The 14,914-nt window shown below is 36.1% G+C and overlaps 1 protein-coding gene across 3 annotated transcripts in view; it reads left to right on the top strand.

Annotated features, from left to right (window-relative positions):
- LOC117032390 (cytochrome P450 1A1) overlaps positions 1–14,914 on the top strand; it is an 88,154-nt gene that overhangs the window by 38,370 nt on the left and 34,870 nt on the right. The window contains exons 3-6 of one of the 3 annotated variants that reach the window (XM_033123901.1): positions 3,091–3,180; positions 3,264–3,384; positions 6,940–7,026; positions 9,675–10,761. In XM_033123901.1, the coding sequence (XP_032979792.1) occupies positions 3,091–3,180; positions 3,264–3,384; positions 6,940–7,026; positions 9,675–9,975 (599 nt within the window). In that variant the 3' untranslated portion in view covers positions 9,976–10,761. Of the gene's footprint in view, positions 1–3,090; positions 3,181–3,263; positions 3,385–6,939; positions 7,027–7,473; positions 7,811–9,674; positions 10,762–14,914 lie in introns of those variants that run through there. The other 2 variants (XM_033123902.1, XM_033123903.1) reach the window with 2 other exon arrangements.

Below are 14,914 nucleotides of genomic sequence, written 5' to 3' on the forward strand. Positions count from 1 at the left end.
TGATCACAGAGATAATTTGATTTTTCCTTTGGATATGGTCAGGCTCTCCCAAAATTGTTTATTATGAACTCAATTTTAAGCCTTGACATAAAAGCAAAATTTATGAAAATCAAAATATGAATCCTGTTATTTATCCAGATAGTCCCATATTTTGGATATTATGTCTATGGCTCCAAAGTGTACAAAATCAGTGTTTTCCATGCAGTATTCATGGCTTTCTCTTTTCTCTTTTGCTGGAGAATAGGGTCAATATATTCTGAGTAGAAGCCTAAATTTTCACACGATATTGTACTCTACTATGGTCAGCAGTTTCATTTGGCCAACTTACTTTTAGGGTAATTCTTGCAGTATAAAGTCAATATATAAATTTTGTAACTTTGAAACTGTAGAAGCTACTGGCTTAGTATAAGAGATTGACCTGTTCAAAAGATGTGAAAATTAGGTCTTGAGAAGAGATGTTTGGAAAGGAGTTTCCTCTGCTCTACAGGTATATCTGGGTGTATTCCTTGGGCATGTTATGATGTTATGTTATTCCTTGGGCAAGTTATGATGTTATGTTATTCCTTGGGCAAGTTGTTTAGAGAACAAACAGTTGGTTAAGTCCCAATGCTCTGGAGCCACAGACTTAAATTCAGTACTAGCTTTGTCTCTCGTATGGTCCTTGTAAGATATTTAACCATCTCCTTGCTCCAAGTTTCTCATCTCTAAACTGAGACTAACTGCAGCCCCAATCTCAATGACAGTACAATCAAGTGATCAGTGTTCGCAATTCTCATCAGCATTGATGCCATTCTCATCATGAAAACCTTGGAAAAAAGAAACATTGATTTAAAAACTCATCTTTGCTACCAGATTTTTATAAGCTTTAGTAGAAAACACCAATAGCATTATTACTTTTGGCATTTGGTCATCATAGAGGTTAATTTACAATTACAACACCTTATAAAAGCTTTTTAATGTGGCATTTCGGAGCGGTAGGTCTTTAAGAACCGATCACATTCTTTGACGTAGTGTTCAAGTTACCCTTGAGAAGAAGATGACTGTGACAGAGACTTTCTTGCTTTTATTTTCAATAATGAAAAACAGTTAGCCAATGTATAGATAATCTCAAAAGTTCAGATACCCTGTTCAAAGGATGAATTTTAAATCATAGCAACTACACTAAAAATTAGTATTTAAAAAAAAAATTGAATATATTCCATCTTCCATTATGTGCTCATACAAACTTACGGCTTTTGGATCTAGATAAGTCCAAGTTTAAGTCCAGCCTCTGGCTTCTGCTGATGTGAGTCACTTTGAACAAGGCCCATCCATTACGTTCTTGAGGCACAGTTTTCTCTTCAGTAAAATGAGCATAATTACATACACCACATGTAATATAGTATAGCTATATTAGGTTGGTGCAAAAGTAATCGCAGTTTTTGCAATTATTTTTTATTTATTTATTTTTTTTAATTTATTGGGGTGACAATTGTTAGTAAAATTACATAGATTTCAGGTGTGCAATTCTGTATCACATCATCCATAAATCACACTGTGTGTTCACCACCCAGAGTCAGCTCCCCTTCCATCACCATACATTTGATCCCCCTCACCGTCATCCCCCACCCCAACCCCCTTACCCTCTGGTAACCACCAAATTACGTTCCCCAGATTAATTTTCAAACCCCGTGGCCATCCTGTGGTCACCGACTGCCCTCCAATCCCCTCACCCTCCCCCCCACCCCCCACTCCTCCCGCCCATCTAGCAACCCTCAGTTTTTCCTCTTTGTCTCCAAAACTGTTTCTGAGTAGTTCATTCACTTATTCTTTTCTTTAGAATCCGCAAATAAGTGAGATCATATGGTACTTATCTTTCTCTGTCTGACTTATTTCGTTTAACATAATTGCAATTATTTTTAACCTTTTAAACCACAATTACTTTTGCACCAACCTAATAGACAGATAGCCTGGAACAGAGTAAACACTCTATAGCTACTTTTATAATTACTGTTACTACATAGATCATAGCCATCATTATTTTATAACAATGGTGTTTATTTTCTAGTGAAATAGTTCCATTGTTTTCACTTGTCATGAATAACACCTATATATATTTTTAATGTTTTATATTTTTATTGTGGTTGCAAACACATAACATTAAATTCACTACCTTAAAAGTTTTTAACTGGACAGTTCAGTACTGTTATGTGTATTCACATTGTTGTACAATAGATCTTTAGTCCTTTTTCACCCTGCAAAACTGAATTCTATGCCCATTAAACACCAATTCTCTCTCCCTTTCCCCCCAGTTCTTTGCAACTACCATTCTACTCTCTGTTTCTATGATTTTTGACTACTTTACATACCACATATGAGTGGAATTATACAATATTTTTCCTTTTGTGACTGATTTGTTTCATTTAGCCTAATGTTCTAGAGGTTCATCCATGTTGTAGCAAGTGAAAGGATCTTCTTTATTAAGGCTGCATAATATTCCATTGCATGCATATACCACATGTTATTTATCCATTCATCCATCAGTGGACATGTGGATTGTTTCCACCTCTTAGCTATTGTGAATAATGCTTCAATCAACATGGTGTGTGAATAGCTCTTTGAGATCCTGCTTTTAATTATTTTGGATATGCTATACCCAGAAGTAGAATTTCTGGATCATATGATTATTCTTTTTAAAAGTTTTAAATTAATTTTTAAATTAATTAATTTTTAATTAAAGTTTTAAATTAATAAAATCATAATAAAATAATTACTATACGTTAAAGTTTTCTATAATGTTTTGCATAGTGACTGCACTATTTTACCTTCCAACAAGTAGTGCATAAGGATTCCAATTTCTCTACATTCTCACCAACACTTATTGTTTCTGTTGTCTTAATAGTGACTATCCTAATGGGTTCCGGGAGGTTAAGCCTATATTCTGAAGAAAACTTTAACGTAGAGTAATTATTTTATTATGATTTTATTAATTTGTGGTTACATTTAGATTCTTTCCCCTGGATTCTTAGTATTCAAATATGAAGTAAATTGAGGATATCAATTTTACTAATATTTTTTTCCATGACACTTTGTCTTGTATTTATTTTTCAGGGATTGAAACTGTATCAACATGTCTATACTGGAGCTTTCTTTATTTGATACAGTATCCAGAAATTCAAGCCAAAATTCAAGAAGAAATTGGTAACATGCTTTCAGATGAAAAATATAATTCTTATAATTGTCATTTTTTAAAATAAATTAAAAAAAAAACTTTCTTGTTTCAGATGGAAATATTGGGCTGAAATCACCCAGATTTGAAGACAGGAAAATTTTACCCTACACAGAAGCTTTCATAAATGAAATATTCAGACATGCTTCCTTTCTTCCTTTTACTATTCCACATTGGTAAGCATATGATTCTCCTTTGACATAGCAACAAATGAGGAATATAAGCCATTAGAATACTTCCAGTCCTTTAATATCTATATTATGTTATTACTATTATTTTACTGTTCTTTTTAATTTTGTTTCATTTTATTTTGAAATCCTGTAATCAAATTTTTACATAGAGCAAAGGCATATTTTGTGAATGTTTTTCATAACTAAACTATAAAGCCATTTTATGTGTACTAATTAAGGGAAGAGAAGGATATGGAAACTCCAAACAACGGATCATACAATCCTAAGTGTCATACAAACTTAACTTCCTGCTAAGAGTAGTCTTAGCCAACTGCTAACGTGGCGTCACCTACAGTAGCTTAGAATTTTGCTGGGCAATGGACTAAAGCAGTCAGCGTTACCACAAATAGATTAAATAGAGATATTTTGTAGATATTTGAGAGTTTACTGAACCTTATACCAGACTTTCCAGCTCACAAATGCATACCAGTATACATTAAGTGGATACACTTTATTAAATACGAATATAGACCACCGAAGACTGCTAGTCTGAACTGTTTCCATTCCACACAATTAAAATAAAAAATTAAATTCTCAGTGCTTTTTCTCTTCCATCTGTAAATAGTGAAGGAGTGGGAATGTCTCTCACCTGAGGAAGCTGACGTAATTATGGTTATGGCACAGCAGTATGGAGTGCCCTCAGCTGCGGTGTCCTAAAGGGCCAGACCATTAGTTGAGGAGCAGTCCTCACCTACAATTCCCTGTGTTTTGTCCCTTTACTTTGCTTTCCATATTCATACACAATGCTGTCTATTCACAGTGATCCATTTTCTGCAGATCCTCTTTCTGGATGAAGTAAATTTCATCTTTAACTTAGGTTTCAAAATCATGTCTTATTTTTAAAGAAGCAATTCTTCTGTCCCAGTGACTTTCATAAGGTGACTTTGGGTGCTTCATGAAAGAGTGTGACCTCTAAGCTTTACTAAGTAATTAGTAACAGTGAAGCTTTGCAAAGTTTACAGATACCATTTGGATTAAATGATAGTGATGCATCTGTTTTGGGGCCCTGAAAACACAGCTGAGGACATATCTGATAGGAAAATGTACCTGAGGACATAGGTGTTCATTATATTATTAAAAGTGAAGGAATACATTAACATAAAATAAAGAAGCAAATGCATTAACCAATGAGAGAAGTGTGATTGTGGGGACAGAGTCCCAGAGAGCAGTTTCCAGGCTCTCGGCCTCATGTGGAAAGGTGCTGGCTCGGGTAGTAGATGGTCATCAGGTGTCAATACGTGGCCATCAGCTGATAGCGGTTAGCCATTAGCCACTGATGTAACTGCCTTGGCTGCGCAGGGTTGGTTGGCAGAGAAGTGGAGGGCAGATTGCACATCGTGTAGATCCTACGCCCTGTGTCTCGCTCGGCTGCCAGCAAGACTGGGGTACAGGAAAACCCCTTGTTGGGGAACTGGTGGATGTTTGCTCCCTGTGTCTCCCACACAGCCACCAGTGAGAATATAGTGGTATGACTCTCCTATCTCTGGCTCTGTGGATGTTCCTTTTTGGCCTCGCCATATCCTGGGTTCTTATGTGGGAAGCGGGAGCTGAGACCCCGTATGACAGTGATATGAACCAAGAATTTTTGGTTCATATAACAGTATCTTATATATGTTGTTTGGGATTAATCTATTTTTCTATACCTGGAAGTTTATTGTATTCCACTTAAGAAGATAGAGGATGGGGCGGCCGGATAGCTCTGTTGGTTAGAGCATGGTGCTCATAACAACAAGGTCGCTGGTTCGATTCCCCACATGGGCCACTGTGAGCTGCGCCCTCCACAACTAGATTGAAACAACTACTTGACTTGGAGCTGATGGGTCCTGGAAAAACACACTGAGTAAATGAGAGTTTAAAAAAATAATAAAATAAAATAAAAAGAGGATCAAAAAAGCAGAAAGTATGTTAGAATGAAATAAATTAAAACAAACTAAAGGGAATAAGCATAGGTAAAAGGTGCAAAAAAATTGTTATTACATATAATGCACACATGCATACCATATAGGACCAAACAGTACTCTCTAACAAATATTTATTGCATATATGTTCCCTAAAAGTTATGTGGAAAGCCACTTTCATACACAAAGTTTTGGGAATATATATGGAGAGAGAAAAATCTACAATTAATACATTTATATATTGAATCCTCCAGTAGAATAAGTGGCCACTCACATTTTAATATTAGTGAAATCAAATTTTACATACCAGGTTTCCATAAAACAGGAGCCTGTACCTTTTTATGTAGAATAGAATTTGAACAGCTTTATCCACAGAGGACCTGTGGACAGGAATGTATTGAGATAAGCAAGTGGCTTTACACAGGAGAAGGTAATTCTTCTAAGAAACAGGTCCATTCCTTTTTTGGTCCTTCCCTTTGTTGTGAGAGCATCCAATGAATACAGTCCATATTATTTGCCAAAGTTCAGTACCAGCTACAAAATGAACATAGATCAGATAGAAATTCAAATATCACCTTTTCTAATGATGAGAGCTAGTTTGCACAATTCGGCTTAGAATTGTACCAAGTAGGGATGCTCACACTTCTCACCTGAATAGGTATACTTCTTCTCTGCTTAGTTTCTGGCAAGGTTGGACAAAAGCAGTCTCCCCTGGAAGTACAAAATCTGCTGCTCTGATGTGCATTCTCTACAGGTTGGCTAATCAGCAAAGAGAACCCAGAAGTGGCTACGCCAAATGTGTCCAGTAGCTCTCTCAAACTCATCCAATTGAAATGTCACTGCTGTTCCTGTGGGGAGAAGTGAGGGTGGGGGCCAGCTAGGAAGTTAGGGAGTGCCATATGAAAATATAACATGATTTAATCTAATCCATGCATAATTACAGAGGTATAAAGGGAAACGGTATACAGTTTGCATAAAGAAGTCTGAGTATGGGACTAGAAAAATAGATTATTTGTTCTAGAGACAATTTTAGAGATTATCCAACACAACTGACATCATTTTACAGCTAGGAAATGAAATCAGAGTAGGTATGAGATTTGCCCAACATCTCACTAGGAGCAGTGCATGTCTAGAGTTCAGATTTCCTAGTTCCAATTCCATTGTTCCTTCTACCAACTATGAAAAGATGTTATATTTTGTTATTCTAATCTATTAGTAAAAGCCCAAAACACACTGGGCACACAGAAAGAGCTTTATAATTGCTTTAATAGCTTCCTGATGTAATTTGACATGTCTACTAATGGGCGACTTTGTCATGGAAAGATTGAGATAATTTTCTACTGAGATTTTAGCTCATTGCAATGCCTGAAATACACTAAGTGCTCAACATGTCTAACAAATACAAGAAAAGGCATGAATTACTAACTTGACAAGAGGTAGAAGATGTGTCAATTAATGGTAGAATGAAGATTTATGAAGATGTCATATTATTGTAGTTTAAAATGACATGAATAAAAAGAGTCTGTGAGCTGTGGGAGGCAGCTTACGGGTGGGTTATGTGAACTGACAGGATGTGCCGTAACGCTGTGTTTTCCTTTCCTAGTTCCACAGCAGACACTACGCTGAATGGCTGTTTCATTCCCAGGAAAACTGGCATCTTTATTAACATGTATCAAGTCAATCATGATGAGTAAGTCACCAAAATTACTTTGTGGGGGTTACATTTTGCGCAGTTGTTTACTATTTATTAATCAGGGAACGAGGTACATTCTCCTGAACCAGACTTCATTCTTTCTGTTTCTCTTTAAAGAAGTTGGGAAGAAGTTCAGGTTTTTCTTCCTCATTGATAGTGGGAAGGATGATCTCTTACTACAAATTCATTCAGGGCAAATCCAATTTCAAAAGTGGGCTCCGTGGGGGAGGTGTGAGCTAAGGACTCCATGGACCCACTGTCTGTGTGGACATGGCCAGTGGATGTTTGAAATGCAGCCTGGTTGCTTCACCAGAATGCAAACCACCACGCAGGGATTTTCTTTAATGAAATACTGTTGGTGGGGAGGCATTTGTTTAAGCTAAATGAGTATGTGAATCGAGACTTGATATTATGGGGAAAATGTTCTTATTTCGTCTAAAACAGAGGTCACAAACTGAAGCACCTACTGACCAGTGGGAAAATATTAAAAATGAGAGAATTGCTCTTGTTGAGCAGTTGGGAGAGGTCATCTGCTGTGTCTAATTCAGCTCAGTAAACTGAGGAAAAACAGGACATTGTCCCAACGTTGTCAGCTCTTTCAGTTATATGACAGAACTCAAAAATGCACATTCTCATGTGGAATCTTTTGATGTTTAAATATTGGCAACAATGAATTGTTTTTAAAAGATTAGGAGAAAAACCACAGTGAGATACCACCTCACCCCAGTCAAAATGGCTATCATCAATAAATCAACAAACAAGTGCTGGCGAGGATGTGGAGAAAAGGAAACGCTTGTGCACTATTGGTGGGATTGCAGATTGGTGCAGCCACTATGGAAAACAGTATGGAGGTATCTCAAAAATCTGAAAATGGAACTACCTTATGATCCAGCAATTACACTCCTAATATCTATCCGGAGAAATCCAAAACTCCAATTCAAAAATCTTTATGCACTCCTATGTTTATTGCAGCACTATACACAATAGCCAAGACATGGAAACAACCGAAATGCCCATCGGTAGATGACTGGATTAAGAAACTGTGGTACATTTATACAATGGAGTATTATGCAGCCATAAAGAAGAAAGAAATCTTACCATTTGCAACAACATGGATGGACCTAGAGAACATTATGTTAAGTGAGATAAGTCAGACAGAGAAAGACAAATACCATATGATCTCACTTATATGTGGAATCTAAAGAAAAGAGTAAGTGAAGGAACTAATCAGAAAAAGTTTTGGAGACATAGAGGAAAAACTGAGGGTTGCTAGATGGAGGGGGGTGGGGATAAGGGGGAAGGTTAGGGGATTAGAAAACAGTCAGTAACCACAAGATGGCCACGGGGTTTTGAAAATTAATTTGGGGAATGTAATCAATAATGTTGTAAAGATTTTGTAGGGTATCCTATGGACATGTGTCCCATTTGGGAGACCACCTCAGGGATGATGTAGATGCCTGATCACTGCACTGTACACCTGAAGCTGAACAATAATGAATACCAACTAAGATTTTATATATATATGTATATACATGTATATATATACTTACAAGAAGCGGAGTACAGCATTAGGAATAGAGACAGTGGAAATGTAATGGCTCTGTGCGATGTCAGGGGGATAGTGGATGGGGGGAGGGGGGTTCACACAGTGTGAGGGATATAAATGATAAATGTCTAAGTATTACTTTGTCTTGTGCACCTGAAACTAATTAAAAAAAAAAAAACTATCAAAATACCAGCAAAAAAAAAAAACTAAAACAAACAAACAAAAAAAACAAAAAGATTATGAGAGCAAAACAAAATTTATTGGAGGACTGTGTATGACTCATAGGTCAGGTCTGTGACCTCTGCTGCAGAAAGACAAACAGTTTTTTCCTAGGATGAGAGTGACATCTCTACACAAAAAGGTCCAGTTCTTTGTAAAGTCAAGTGGGCCCCTGCTATATGGCTTAGGGTGTATTAGGAAACGCTAGCATTTTTTTATTTAGTTGTCATAGACCAGTCAGATATGGTGCCTGAAACAAAAGGTGGAGGGAGAAGAGAGAACCAGTGGCACAGTAATTGGGGACTGTGGGTAGCCCCTCTGTCAGAGCTACTTTCTGGTAACCTGGCAGCTTTGTGATGATGTATGAAGGCCTTTTCCTAAGCACATTGGTATTCAAGTAACAGGTGTGATTCACAGTCTTGTTCCCTCTCATTTTACTCAAAGGAGATTAAATATTTAGTACTTTTTCTTTATACTACAACTTTGGAAAATTCTTATGAGAATTTTGTAGAACTCTTCATTTAAAAAAATCATTAAAAATTGAAATAAATTGTTCAGGTATTTTAATCAGAAGTCATTTTGGTGCAAACTAAGTACAATTGTACTAAATCTTTATGGTAACTAAAATTGTCAGTAAATTAAAGGAAAGAATGATGTATACATCAATTTATACCAATTATACCTCTATATTTATATATATGTACATGTGCATATATGTATGGATATGTACACATACATATCATATAACATTTCTAAAGGATATTCCAAAATTGAGCAAAACATTTCATGCTAAACAAAATTATTGTGGAGAAGTTGGCAAGCATGGCAAAATGATAAAATGATTGATTTTTAAAATGTAACTTTTGTTTATTTTATACAGAACTATGTGGGATGATCCCACTTTATTTAGACCCGAAAGATTTCTAAATGAAAACAAGGAACTGAATAAAACTCTTGTTGAGAAAGTTATGATATTTGGAATGAGAATCCGGAGGTGTCTCGGAGAAGAGATTGCACAGAATGAGATATTTATTTTCATTACCACACTTCTGCAACAGCTCAAGCTGAAAAAATACCCTGGAGCCGAGCTCGACCTGACGCCCACCCAAGGGTTAGCCATGAAGCCCAAACCATACCAGCTCCAAGCAGAGACCCGCTCCCCAAGTAGTTCATGTTGTTAGATTCTCAGACTGGTGTTGGGTTTCTTATTAAGTCAGAAAAATTACATAATTCAAATTCATTTAACAAACAATTCAAAGGTTGTACCCTAAGCTGTGCTATTAGTTCAATTCTTTGTCTATCATCCTAATGTAGGAAGTGTTTTTTAAAGTGTATGGTATAAGAAGGGAAGGGAGTTGGGGGAGGATGGAGAGGGCAAAGGTGGTCAAATATAGGGTGACAGAGGGAGACTAGATTTTGGGTTGAGCATACAGTGCAGTACCCAGACGATGTATTATAGAATTGCACACTTGTTTAATGTTATTAATCAACGTCACCCCAATAAGTTTAATTGTAAAAAGTGTACGGTATCGCCTCACTTCTAATTTAAGAGATCTTCTCCCATGAGGATATTTTAAGATGACAATAAAGTGTGATGTAATTCAGGGGTTTTAAACCCATGTCTCATGCGGTGGTGTCCCAAGTGTCACTGTGTTGTTGAGAGCATGAAAGGAAAGAAAAAGTGAGTGGTGGATTAAACAAGCAGGCAAGGGGGCTCTGTTTACCTTCTTTTACACCAGCTTCAAATAGACAGGTATACTTATATTGGTTTTAAATATAGGGTGCAGAATAAGAACAAGGTTCTGACGTTAATACTTTTTTTCCCAAGTGGCCTAGGAAATAGATGTCAAGAGGTCTGGAGAAGAGATCTAAGGTGGGCTAGAACAGCAGAAAACATTTCACAGGAGTAATAGGTGAGCTGCACTAGATTTCGAGAGGTAGAGAAAAGGACATGAGGGGGAATTTCTTCAAAAATCCATTTTTATATTGGATTTCTGTTATATTGGATCTTCTGTTTTCTGTATTCAGAATTTCACTTCAGGACAAATTGGTGTTTCTAGGATGCTACCAATTTCTTTTGACACTTACTAAATATACATGTGTATTGTTTGCTAGGGTTGCCATAATAAAATACCACAGTCTGGTTGGCTTCAACAACAGAAAGTTATTTTCTTATAGCTGTAGAGTCTAGGAGTCCAAGATCAAGGTGTCGGGAGGGTTGGTTTCTTCCAAAGCCTCTCTCCTTTTGTAGATGGCCAACTTCTCATGTGTCCTCACATGTCCTTTTCTCTGTATGCATACATCACTGTGTCTCCGCTTTTTCTTATAAGGACACCAATCATATTATATTAGAGTCTCATGCTACTGCCTCATTTTAACTTATCTCTTTGAAGACCTTATCTTCAAATACAATTTCATTCTCAAGTACTGAGAGTTGTTACTTCAACATATGAATTTTCGGTGGGAAGGGGGAACACAATGCAGCACATAACCACGTGTTATAAGAAAAAAAGATACCAATTATTTAAAAATATTTTTCAGTGTGGTAACCAGAATTAAGTACGTGCTTCTTTAATTTGTTAATGAGCTAAGGCATATAAGGAACATAAAATGGACCGTGAAAAACCATGTATTTCAGATTGAAGCTTTAAGGGGAACTGCATTATAAAGAACTTGAAATCCAAGCTGGAAAATAAGAGGACACCTGGGGTTTAATTTAAATGGGAGAGCAGTGTGGAGGTTGATCTAAATAATGACCATCCTGACCAGGATGTAGCAATGGAAGCAGAGAAGTTAAACAATTCAGAGACAGTGAGGATTAAAGCCAGGACTTAGTTCTTTTCAAATATAAATCAATTCAGAATTATCCTTGGGACCAAACAAATTGGATTGCTTGTTCTTTTTTGTAAAAGCTTTTGAAATTATTTATAGTATCCCCATGACAGTGTGTCAAATGGAAACTATTTTTGCATATTTTCCATAAGAAATTGTCAAACCTTCTGTATATTCAACAATAATGGGGATGCACTGTAAGCACTGTAAGAATCTTGGTATCTGTTTATCTGGTATTTTTTTTAAAGAACTGTATTTTTCTAGCCTCTTTTTTTTTTTTTTTTTTAGCAGTAAGCAAATATGATTCTATACCTTTATTTTAATTCCTTGTAAAATGCTAATTTTCACTTTTACTGTGTTCCTGAGGCATAATTAAATGGTGTACTACTGGGCTTTTTGTATAATTCATAAGTTTACATTTTATTAATTTTTAGAAACATGGATAAAAATGAACCAGGGAAAAGAAAGTATAAAAGCAAAGTAGGAATAACTTTGTCATTTAATATATAAATATGAGTTATTTTTAATTACATGTATTTGTTTATCCTGAAGTAATAATTTATTTTATGAAATGTAATCAGAAGCAACAGAGTATACCAAAATATTATATCAAAATAACTTATATTAACATAAATACTTTAAATTATCGTCTGGAAACTACCCACAGAATTCATTAAGACTATAGAGTAGTTGATGATATATGGATATATATACATCAGTGATAATCCAAAATAAATGAAGTCTTTCAAGTCACTATATATGAAGTAAAAAGTACAGTTACAGGACTTACATATCTTGCTACATACCAGTACATATGTATACTTGTAACTCCATGCCCTCCTTGTATTAATAGCTACAGTCCCTTGGGGCTCTTGGTAGCATCATGAACGTATAGATCAGCCTGGAAACATCCACTGCATGATGCAAGTGGGATGGAATGTGTCTGGTCCCAAGTGCTCTTCAAAGAAACAACTTGCACCCAAATTTATAATGATATTTATATATTCCCATATTGCAATTATTTTATTCCCAGTTAAACCTATAATTCCGATGTGATATCACCATGACAAGATAAGAAATCAGAACCATTTTTGAGAGGCCGAAAGGACTTTGGGGATTTTACTATCTACGTAATTATTAACTAGGCCATAAAATGTACAGATGCTTTCAAGCCTCCAGATGGGTGGATACACAATTTGATGTTTCAGATTCCCACAGGACTTGCCCATAACATGTAAAATTCGTATTTGAAACAAAGGAGAAAGCACCCTACTGTATATACCGTGAATCAGAAGCAGCTAAAATGAGCTGTCTTATGGCTTGACAATCTATAAAAACATTTCCTGTGAGGAATTGGCTTTCTCTTTAGATAAGAATAAAATGCGGGATGCAGGCAACTGATTCTGTATGATACACATTTTTAACAATGAGAAAACCAAAATAAACACTGTACAAGTGTGTAGGTCTCTTTTTATCCTTCCTCATGTTGTTTACAGAGAGTAGGTTACCTCGATTTCACTGTATCAGGCCCCACCAACAGAGAACTACACATATACACACCACCATTTCTTTTATCTGCTACCCCTGCGGACAGAAGCATGTTGCATGAATGAATTTTCCAGTTAAGTGAGATGACCCAGTTTCAAACTGCTCATTTTAATGAATCTTCATGGAAGTCTCTCTGAGTTTCTGATGTTTCAAAATGCATTTATGAAACAAATTTTTATCTTTTCCAGGCTTTATAGTGAAATTTATTTCTAAAGGTACTGCACTGGGCTATACTCATTTGAAGCCCTATAAAATAGTACTGTATCCATTTAAGATTATAAATTACCCTTACTTCTGTGAACTCACATAAAGGGTGAAGAAACGTTTAAAGATGGCATGTATTAATCATAAAATTCATGAGTTTGGTCTAGAGAGGGGCAGAATCTTCAAACTCTTCGACTAGACAAATGAACTTTGAGTGAAAACATGAGGTTACAGAAGTTCTGCATTAATTAAGTTAAAACAAAAGCTGGCAACTCAGAATAAAGAAAGAGACAAATACAGTTAGTATAAAACATTAAAAGTCTGGGAATATTCATTGATTGATTAAGAAGCTCTACATTCCTACATAACACTTTATCTAGTTTTAAATGAGTGTTTTCAGGTGCCTCCTCTAAGCCATTCACTTTAGATGATAGAAGGAAAGAAAGAAGGAAGGAAGGAAGGAAGGAAGGAAGGAAGGAAGGAAGGAAGGAAGGAAGGAAGGAAGGAAGAAAGAAAGAAAGAAAGAAAGAAAGAAAGAAAGAAAGAAAGAAAGAAAGAAAGAAAGAAAGAAAGAAAGAAAGAAAGAAAGAAAGAAAGAAGAAATGACTAAACTATGATCCCTAACTTCAGAAGCTCTTTAAGGTTGAGGCAAATAATGGTAATTGTGTGTGTAGTGTGTGTGTGTGTGTGTGTGTGTGTGTGTGTGTGTATGAAGCAATTTTCTATTTTTGTGAAAAGTCCTTGACAGGGTGAATGCCTTTTTTGGATCAAGTATGTACTTGCATAGTTCTGCCCATGTATCCCTTTGCACAGCTGGTCTCTCTTCTAAGGAGTCTTCGTTCCGATATGTCTTCCAAGTGGCCCACAGGCTCATTCTCCACCCTTCAGTGTGATTCATGACAATGAAAGCTGAAGGTGTCCAATCAGAGTTAATCTAAGGACTTTTCAGGAGCTTGTGGGAAGAAATACTCACTCTTTTCTCCTGAGCAAGAATTTTGGCATACATCTTGTCATGAAGGACATGAGAATCAACTCAACAAGAAGGAAATGGAATCTAAAGGTGAAGACATAGGAGGCCCTGGAGCTGTATTATTTGAATTTTTGGAACCAGCCATATCTGAAACCATTGTCTTTTCCAATTCCTGAGTTCATAGATTTCCCCTACTTCCATTTGATTTAAGCAGGTTTAAGTAGATCTTATCTATCTTTGCTTATCAAACAAGGTGGGTATGGAAATTTGAATTTCATTCTCCCAGATGATGCCGATGCTGAGAATCTTCAGGAAAATGCCAGGTTACAGTCGGTTACTATCCTGGGGAAAATAATTGAGTAGAGTTGAACACAAAAATGCTGGAATGTTCTCAAAGATGGGCAGAATAAAACAGCTTGCTTCATTAAAGATCTGAGTTTTAAGAGATACTGAAACAATAAAAATTATGGGGGTTTCTAAATGCAAAACTGTAAAAATAAAGTAAATTGGTTTTGTGAAAGTATGATGAAACACATTTATCTTCTATTACCTGTACAATATAAATT

Source organism: Rhinolophus ferrumequinum, chromosome 12 (genome assembly GCF_004115265.2).
Source record: "Rhinolophus ferrumequinum isolate MPI-CBG mRhiFer1 chromosome 12, mRhiFer1_v1.p, whole genome shotgun sequence".
Lineage (NCBI taxonomy): Eukaryota > Metazoa > Chordata > Mammalia > Chiroptera > Rhinolophidae > Rhinolophus > Rhinolophus ferrumequinum.